At 44.4% G+C, this 10,134-nt stretch overlaps 1 protein-coding gene across 2 annotated transcripts; it reads right to left on the minus strand.

Moving 5' to 3' along the window:
* Positions 1–479: 479 nt before the first annotated feature.
* On the minus strand, positions 480–10,099 carry E4F1 (E4F transcription factor 1). Of its 2 annotated transcripts, none has more exons than XM_063345143.1 (14): positions 9,721–10,099; positions 9,230–9,381; positions 8,993–9,089; positions 8,387–8,592; positions 8,056–8,176; positions 7,623–7,775; positions 7,134–7,300; positions 6,379–6,606; positions 5,948–6,053; positions 5,212–5,429; positions 4,641–4,839; positions 3,251–3,411; positions 2,322–2,384; positions 480–1,656 (listed from the first exon to the last, which is right to left on the minus strand). In XM_063345143.1, exons 1-14 carry the CDS (start codon positions 9,875–9,877, stop codon positions 1,309–1,311), a joined length of 2,376 nt encoding a protein of 791 aa, XP_063201213.1. In that variant the 5' UTR covers positions 9,878–10,099; the 3' UTR covers positions 480–1,308. The 2 variants fall into 2 exon arrangements, with proteins under 2 accessions (XP_063201213.1, XP_063201212.1); XM_063345142.1 differs by having other exon boundaries at positions 8,993–9,092.
* Between the last annotated feature and the right edge of the window lie 35 nt (positions 10,100–10,134).

The raw sequence follows: 10,134 nt of genomic DNA on the forward strand, positions 1-10,134 counted from the left end.
ATCCTTCCGGCATTTCTCATCTTTATTCCATTTTTTGATATACCTGTTCACAGTAAGAGGCTCAACCACGTCTTAGGCATTTCTCTGTATTTTGGGCATTTTGCAGCAGAAGTTACAGTTGCTGAGGCTGTTTCTAGGGCTGCCCACCTGCCTCACTGAACAGGCCACTTCAGAAGCACAGCAGTGATACAGTCTTCCGCTTCTGTCCAGAGATTCTATGATTCTCTAGGTGGACGCTGAAAGGCACTTCATTGGTGTCCCTCAAGAAAACTCTCCGCCTTAACAGTAGAAGACAAAAGCAAACTTACAGCTGTGCAAATCGCCTTCTGAAATCCCTCCAACTAGGCATCGCTTGAAAGATTCCAAAGCAGAGATGTACCGGCTGCTTTTAGAGGCTTGTGCTTGTTTGGGGAAAAACAGCATGTTTGACTCACCCAACAATGAGGGTTTCTTAAGCACAGGGTCAAGTAGCCCTGTTCCCTTCTCTTCTCTTTCCAGAAATTCTTGGTTTAGTGATAATAGAGCAGAAATTGGAAAAAATATAGTAAGAACTTTAAATAACTTTATTTTTAAAAATGTATTTATTTACATGCTGAATCTGTACAATATGCAATTAAAAATCCGTATATGGTTTAAAAAAAAAAGGTCATATACAATATGGCTTTACACACCAACAGACTAGCTCTCAGAGTAGCCTGCCTGGCATTGCAAGGGTACAATAATGCATTCTTTCATAGACCAGTACATAAGGCTACTTGCCCAGGACACAAAATACAAAGAAAAATACTGTAGTACCATGCCTTAGGAGGACTAAAGTAGTGAGGTTAAAGGCATGAAAGTTTTCTGAGTGGTGGTGAATGCACACCGGAACTCCTTAGGTTTGGTTTTCTTGATTGGTTTTTAAATGCATATGATTAAGTAGTCTCATATGAGACCCTACATAGTTGCTCACTTTCTGGATTCTTTTAAACACCAGCACACTACTGTCCTGTGGTCAGAGGTAAATGCTTTGCAAAGGATCTTCCTTTATTTGAGGCAGCTGTACAAAATAGTGAGCCTGTCAAATATGACGTATCAGTCACTTCCACAGTATAACCACGCAGAGGTTTTTAAACTACTGTTATTTCCATTTTAAACAGAAAATATCTCGGGGCTGTACCATCCTGTCAAGCCACTTACCTATAGAAGCATTCTCTCCCTTGCTCTCTGAACAATTATAATGGCAAACTTAGGACTGATCAAATTCCCCAAACTGGAGAAAAATAGTAAGCTTTACATTAACATCTGTCACTAGCTGCATGCTGCTCATTACACAATCACAGTCTGCACTTCCACCTCCCCCTCCTGGGAGGCGATCACAAACTCTCCTGCATGTTCCATTATTTCAATGTCCTCGGATGCCACCATCGTCACCATTGCTTCTTCCGTCTTGATGCTACCCTCTGTGGTCAGCACTGCTCCTTCTCCGATAGCAGACGCCAGCGTCATAGCGACCTGCTCCGTGAGGCTTTCGGGGGTGGCGATGGTGATGGTGTCTGCAGCATCTGTGGCTACTTCAGAGTTTTCTGCCATGGTGACGTTCTGTACAATGATCTGGTGACCAGAGTTTGCTTGATTTACTATTTGTTGCACAACCTTCATAATGTGGCTGTCGACCTACATGAAGAGAAACGAGGCCACATTATTTCTCAGTGTATTGTACTGTTAGAAATACAGACAATTATCATCACTATAAACCCTGCTTGATGAGCAGCAGAGCAGTAAAACAAGTAGCATCTAATTCCTGTTTTGTCCAGCTGTTCACTGAAGTTCCCATCACCCCGAGAACAGCAGACTCCTAGAACTTGTCACATCTCATGCTGCTGAAGATGTTTCACTAGCAGGGCACTTCTTACAGAAAGTCAAACTATTGTGTACAGAAAAACCTTAACAATACACGCCCAGACGTTTCAACTGAGTGAATGCAATTCAAGAGCCTAGCCAGCCCCTGACTTTGCAGCAACCATTAGTTTTAGCACTCAGGAATGCCTTAAGAGGACCATTTCTCCACAGCTGAAGTGTTATCGTACAATTCTACGCAGCTGGCAGCTATGTACGCAAGTCAGTAGCGACCATCACTGGGACGATCTGGGGTTAACAGAGCTCGGTCAAACCCATTGTGACCAGTATTATGGTTTAATACAGACAGGTCTGCAAAACTACAGAGGTAGGTGAATTAATTATTTGAAGCTGGATTTATTTAGCATGACTTTTAGACACTAGAAGTGATTCGGTTCATCTACAGCAAGTCCCCAAAATAATAGTTTATGCAGATGCTTTACCTCATGTCTTGTTCCCTCTATTATTTCCGTTGCTTCGCTGGTCTCCATGTCTTCAGTAGCAGTCTTGAAAGACAAAATATGACGATTCACTTTTTAGATTATTACCCAAAAAATCTTTTATTGCCAAGATATAAGACACTAAGATCTTTCACAAAAGTCTTTCTGTTTCCCACATAATGCAGCAGCTACTCTCAGGACAACTCCTCTTTGAAATTCCCTCCAAATCCCATTATCAAGAGCTACTTGAAAGTAATGCAAAGTGCTCACAAATAACCGAAAGAGAACATCCTCTCTCAGCAGGACTTGGCCAACTGGCAGATTTTTCTCCTACTGGAGAAAAACTATGGCAGCAGTAAAGGGACTCAATAAATGAACTGTGTCATTCTGCACGGATGAGTACTGGCTCTTTGTCACGAAGGGGGAGAAAGCAAAATGCGTAATTCATTGCTTTTGGCAGCCACGGACAGTTAAAAACAACAGAGATTATTTTGAACAAAATAAGCTAAATAGAAATGGGAGAAAATAGTAGGTAAAAGTTGAGGGAAAGCTGAAGCAAGTTTGTGAGGACATAAAATCTGGTATGGTCAGAAATTCTTGGTCTCAGCCTTGTGATGAACTACTGTCAGTCTTCACTGCATTCTCATTTTCCTGCCTACGTTACGTGCAGGGCTTCAGAAGGGTGGAGGATCTTCCACTTCAAAGGATCTTCCTTTGAGATACGGAGACCATCGAGTAGGCTCCCAGTGCTCTCCTTCCGAACAAGGTTAATCCTACTTATTCCTAGGGTCATGCAGGCAGGGATAGCATTGGCCAGATCCTGTTTTACTTTCTCCCAAAAGCTTAGACGAGGAACATGCACAACTGCAGTTTTTACTGACAAAATACCATGCTAAGTTCAGAATGAGAAGGCTGTTTGCCCCACCTCTTACCTCAATGATGTATTCCTGAGTGTCCGCCACCACTGAAGAAAACTCTACCAAAACAGTGTGAGGATCTTCAGAAATGACTGTTGCAGCTAAGTTGTCAGCTGACTGACTTTCCTCAGACACCATCACTTCTTCCACCTCTTTCAAAGCAAGCAGGCAGCCACCTGAATGGTATTCCAAAAATGCCAGGAAAACATTAATTTTCATAACCATCTCAAATACAGGAATACCTGGAAAATACTACACAGCACAAACGAGACCCTGTTAACAGGATGTCACTGACAAGCAACCAGCAGTCAGACAACAGCCTCTCATCCCACCAAGACAGGACAAATAATGGCCTACGAGAGGCCTACATGACACCAGACAATAGGACTGAGCCTCGAGCAGAGCAACTGTCCAGTGTGACTTCAAAAAATACACAACTAAGTTCAGATGCGTAGAACCATACAGGATTTCAAAAGCCGTACGTGAAGAACATACAGTAAGACTTTTATATTTTAAGTGGTATATCTTTTCTGCTTATGCATTACACTTCAGTATATATCTAGGAAACTATTTTTTTTCCTCCAGTAAACTTGTATTGTCCTTTACAATCTCAATACGTCATCATCACTACCTGAAGAATTTTGAAAATTCATGCTTAGGAGCTAAAGAGCAGCGGGTCCAGTACGACTAATCCAATCAAACAAGATTATTTGTGAGAAGTTAAAACTCTGCTTAAGACATTTTCCTTGCAGAATATCCATACTTTGTGTTTTTTACAGGATTTCATAAACCCCAAAAACTAGTACAAATGTAATGCCAAAAACACCCAATTGGCAACTTTAACCGTAACAATGTAAGTTTTTACAGTCTCCTCACCTCTTTCTCAATACAGTAATCAACCTCTCTCTAGCATTACTTTGCGAAAACATTTATTTTCTCCCTCTTTGTGTACAGCCTTGGAACAGAACCACTTTACAGTCTGGGGTAGACTCTTGTACAGGGTAGGGTCTGTCTTCCCCACTTAGGGCAGTGCTGACACTGCGGAGACCACTTAAGCCAGAGTTTGGAGCAGGGAGCTCACAGCACTCCTGCAGTTAAGATCCTTAATGCAAATTCTATTTTTGTTATCTTTGTCGTTATTTACGTGATCTAGATTTTATATTAGAACTGGTTTATGGCTGGCTGTTCAGCATCATTTTTGGTCAGAAAGATCACAATAGAAATATTCCTTAATGTAGATTAAAAAAAATAAAATAACGCATCTCCTTCTGATGCAACTGAGATGCGGATAACTGAGTAGCCTTGGACGAAGGTCATTAGATCCACTCTTCAGCCAAAAAGCAGCTTGTCCAAACCAAATTCTAGAACAAAACACATCCAATGCAGACGAGCTTTGCCATCTCACCTTTGGTTTTTAAGTGCCTGTTAAGAGTGCCGTGCTCCGCAAACCCTCGCCCACACTTGTAACACTTAAAAGGCTTTTCCCCCGTGTGATGCCGGATGTGGCGGACCAGTGAGCCCTTTTCCCGAAAGCCTCGACTGCAGTACTGACAGACATAAGGCTTATCCTCTAAATGCGTACGGAAATGAACTTGCTGGGCATTCTGTAAAAAGAGAGAAGCAAGAGAAGGGCAGATAAAGGGAATGACAAACTCAAGCAAGCAGTATTTTGGCTTCTAGGGTAAAATTCAACACCTTTGAGGGCTTCTTCTCATGTAAGATATGGTAAATACTTGGGTGTATTACTATTTAATTTTTTCACACACAAAGGAACAGTTTCTTCACAAATGTGAAGGTTTTATTAAGACTGTCCCTCTTTTCCCCACTAAAACAAAAGCTCCTTCTGGAGCTTCTGCTCTTACAAAAGGCAGGCGAGCTGGCATTTGTTCTTTCATGAGCAAAGCCTCCTGACTTCTCCCAGTCCCTGGCTCTGGAAAGGAAAACCTCAAGGCAAGTGTGTTGTGAGGGAGGCACACCTTTGTCTTGTACCGCTTGCCACACTTGGGACAGGAATACGGCCGCTCATCAGAATGCACTCTTCGATGCCCCTTCACGTGTGCAATGGTCTTGTAGAGCTTGCCGCACTCTCCACAGCGGAAACGCCGTTCATTGACATGCACTTCTTGATGCTTTTTTAGCAGATAGCCCTTGGTGAACTCTTTGCCACACTCTTCACACTTAAAAGGCTTGTAATCTAGAGACAGAAAGAGAGAGAACGCATGGTTCATACAGGACAACCAGCAATAGCAAGTATCTAGTACAAGCTGTAGCAAAAATAGCAAAATTATTAGAAAATAATTAGCCCAGAGAAGGTGGGAAATTCTATTTTTCAATTGCGTGTATGGGCTTTGTCTCATTCATAAGTGAATTCTGCTCAAATATTGCTCTTCCGGCCTTTGGTGCCTTTCAAGCAGGAGTTCCAGCCTGTCGACCTATTCTGGCTCACTAACCTTTTTATTGGCCTCATCACAAAACTCTACTTTCAAGGATGCAGTGCAGGCCATAAAACTTGGAGTTAGTATTTCTTTTTACCCTCTATTGTAGAGCTCAACCAAAGTAAACCTTTTCATATTTGTGTGTTAAGAATCAATTGATTTTGCATGGCTCACAGCCACGTAAAGCAAGGAATCTGAAACAAAGCAAGCTGTACTATGCTTAAGATCATAGTAAGACAGTGCATTTTAGAAAACAGCATAAGCAGTAGAACTTTACCTAAATGACCTTTGATGTGTGTTTCGAGGGAAGCAGCTTCACTGAAGGCTTCATTACAGTGTGGGCAAATGTAACTTTTGTACCCATTTGTTCTTTCTGTATCTGTCTGTCAGAAAGAAAACAGTAAAACATAAATATTGTTATACTAGTGCATATAAATAAAGTGCTGCTAATCAAATTCCCAATTAAACACTCCAGCTTTGACAAGAAATCTATATTGTTAACAGAAGAGAGAGCGTGCACGTGCATATTAACGCTACACTTAAAGCATGTGTGAGAAACATAACTATAAAAATTGACATAAAAAACCAGGCACAGGGAGAAACGCGCTGAGGGTAACGTGCAGGGTGGTGAGGCTAACAGGGCTGTCCACAACCAAGCGCAGGCAAGGAAGATTTAAAAATTAATCTATTTATGGAATACAAACATACAGACTCCACTTGTTCTACTTCAACACATTGTTCCCCACAAGACTCCTCTTCTACTTCCACCACTTCATTCTCTAGTTCTTCTGTAGCAGCTACAGCAGGCTCATCTGGCTTTTGCATTTCCTCCATAGCGACTCTCTCTATCACAATACCCGAATTCCTCATGGCCTGCCTCAGCAGATTCTCACTGTTCACTTCCCCCTCACACGGCAGCTCCTCAGGATGCGATTGCTGAAGGAATAAATAGTCCGGAATTGGTACAGCAAATAACACAGACCTTTCTTTACAGCAACATTGCTCCGACAGTCATTCTTTCTAGGGTGTGTAACGCTGTGATACAGGGTTGAAAGCCCAACAAGGGAATGATCTCGGATTGGGGAGGGAGTTGAATTCTGTACTCCAGAAACATATAGTCCAAGGGATAAGAAGCCTTTGCTCCTACCAGAGTCTTGTAGCAGGCAATAGTCATCAAAAACACCCTCTAATTTTCTGTATCGTCCAGATACGTAGTGTATCTGGTTGTGTAGGGTGTACGCTATACACGTGCTGCTAAGCTCAGCAGTGGCAGATGGCCAGACAAGGTCAGACCAGAGTCTGCATTCTATATTCTCAGATGAAAAAGAACCTAATTAACCATTTACTTCCACCGCACGGATTTATTCTTAGCACCTAAGAAAATTTTGTTTATGAGGTGAAATACTTCAAAATACCTCTTTGCATAAAACACATGAAGGATATTTAAGAGAAATGACACTCACGTCTTGGTCCAGGGATTTCGCATCTACAACAGGAAGTTCCTGCATTTGGACGTGGACTTCATGAAGAACGTTTCCTTTTGCATCTGTCACAAGGTGAATGACAGGTGAAGTCTCGATGGATTCACTCGCTATTGATGCAACGGTGTCTGCGTTTGAACTACAGGATCCTTCAAGAAAAGCAGCACAATAAACCACTTGGCATACTGTCACCCCTCACCAATTTGCTGTGCCCTACACAAAATGTGTATCACAATATGAGGTGCCTGTTAAAGCCATCTTTGTACCAGATTCTGAAACGTTCTTCACAGCCAACACCTGGCTACATGTGCTTCAGGTTAATAGTTTACCTCTACAAATTACTTTAATGCTGGACAGAAGTTATAAACTGAATACCTAAGAAATAACTTTTTTTCATAACTGAGAAAGAATTTATAGTCAAGTGCCAGGACCATGCTCGGTTTTATCAGATGCAATGCAAGCATCACTGACCTGCTGGCAAATCATCTTTATTGACTACTATTTCTTTGTTCATGTTGAAGCGGATTTTTTCAGTGCAAGGTGTCAGAGATTTCAGGTGCCGAGTCAAAGCTCCTGATTCCCGGAAGCTTTTCCCACATTTCTTGCATTTGTAAGGCCTTTCATCTGGAAATGACAAGAATCAAAACAACAGTATTAAATTAACCATGGCCAGTATTAGCTCTAGGCGATAAACTGCTAGAAGAACGCTTTCAGCTTTCTACAGCGAGCAGACTGTGCTTATCCCAGAACCTTGTTTTGCCTCCCAGCACCCCAAACATTGGGGAGCTCCATGGTCTGAGCTCGGCAGCAGATAGAAAGCAGCAATAAATTCCACTGGAAGCTAGATAACCACGCACAGTGCACTCCAGCAACAAGGAACTCTTATTTTGGAGAGCTGTTTTACCAGTGTGACGCCGATGGTGTCGAATCAGAGACCCTTTTGTCCTGAAGGAAGTTCCACAGAGTTTACATTCATAGTCCTTTCTGCTGCTGTGAGTGATCATGTGAGCTTTGAGGATGCTTGCCTACAGAAAGAATTTTACTTTAAAAGATGTTCCAAATAGCTAAAGAGTTTACGTTTCAACTGTACAGAACAACAATGCTCCTTCTGAAATTAGAACTGTCCTTTTGAAAGTGTAACATGCAGCAGAGAAGCACATCGAGCCTTTAGATATCTTAGTTCACAGCTAGCCTAAACAACTCGCTAACCCAGACACAGCAGAAGTGATACTCACTGTTTTAAATGTCTTCTGGCATAATTCACATACATATCGCCCTTCTTTATTAACCAGCAGCTTAACCTTTATCAGCTCTGTGGAAATATCCTGCTCCTGATCGTCAGGGTTGCTTTGCTCTTCAGTGACTTCCCCATCAACATGACCATTTGGGTTTTCAAAAACATGGTCTCCTGCAACAATGACTTCTTTGATGTGCCCACTACCTGGGAACAGGATAAAGAGACAGTTATGTTCTTTACAGAAGAGAACTTTACACAACTAGAGCAATTTACTGTTTCAGCATTTAACGCAGTCAGAAGGAGAAAGAGTCACTTTAAGTCTGGAACACAGGTCTTTGCAAAGTTCTCGTTATTGCAGCATAAATATTAAAATGGATACTCCTGGAACAGAGCTTTAAATCTAATTTGTATTAATGCGGAGAGAATTGCAAAGCTGTTCTAGGGATGCCTCTCTCGCACCTTTGAGGTAATGCTCAGTCCCAAGTCACAGTGACACCGAGGTGTCACATAACAACTACAACACAAATCAAACAGAAGAGGACACCAGAGGAGCAAACTGTTCCTAACCCAGCAGGGGTACAAAGGCAAGCGTCTCGAAGCTCACCTACTATAGCTGATGCGCTGCTGATTTCCTCTGCTATTGAAGACGCTTCAACAACTATATGAGCAACAGTTATGGACTCCTCGACAGAAGGAACGACCTGCTGTAACAGATAACATTTTTAGCAGAAAGGTTTTATTACCTTTAAAAACATTGTATTCTTTTCTCTCCCCTCCAACCCAACAGACCGTTGCATCCTAATTATTTTGAGCCACGGCTTGAGGAGAAGCCTGCTGTCACCTTTTGTACTTCTTGGTTGAGGAGACCTGCTGATGCAGCAGCCAGAGCTTCTGGAGCACGCTGACAGACCTTCTGTAACTTGTGCTGCACAAATTCTTCCAAGGAGGTGAACTCCGACTGGCAGCGACCACACTTATGCACGTCATCTTCATCTAGGATTTAAAATTCAGTCATCGGTTTAGGAAAACACGGCACCGTTTACACCGAAAACTTCTGTTCCGCTTGGCCCGGTGAGCTGCTGTGCCCGCAGAGAAGGGACCCGGGGGCGGGGGGTACCGAGGGGTGTTTTCGCCCCTGTCCTGAAGCGGGTTCTGGGGCGGAGCGGGGCGATCCCCCGGCGGCCGGGCCCCGGAGACCCCCCGCAGACAGAACCACCACAGACAGGCCCCCCTTCACCCCGCGACGGGCCCTGCCGCCCCCCAGGCTCCGCTTTCCCCTCGGCTCCGGCCGGGGCCCTGTGGCGGCGGCACCGCCCGCCCCGCTCCTGGTACCTTCCTCGCTGAAGGGCGCCGGGAGGCTGAGGAAGGTGGCGGGGCCGGCGGGCGGCGCGGCGGAGCTGGAGCCCGCGGCCGCCGCCCCCTCCCGCTTCTCGGCCGCGGCTGCCGTAAGCCCCGCCGGCCCCGCGCTCGTTGCCATCGCGGCCTCCATGTCGCAACGAGCCGCACCGCCAAGATGGCGGCTTTACGGCCGTGTCGTCATAACAACGGGCCGCGTGCCGCGGGACGGGCCGCCACGGGGGCTCGGCGGGGAACGCGGCCCCACGCGGGGGTTCCGGGGCCAACCGCGGCCCGGGTGCCGTTGGACGGCGCTAAGTGCCCGACTTCCGCAGGCCCCGGTGACCTCCGACCTCCGTGCCCGGACGGACCGGGGCCTAACGAGTTGCCTAACGAGTTACCTAACGAGCC

Source organism: Chroicocephalus ridibundus, chromosome 8 (genome assembly GCF_963924245.1).
Source record: "Chroicocephalus ridibundus chromosome 8, bChrRid1.1, whole genome shotgun sequence".
NCBI classification, from domain to species: domain Eukaryota; kingdom Metazoa; phylum Chordata; class Aves; order Charadriiformes; family Laridae; genus Chroicocephalus; species Chroicocephalus ridibundus.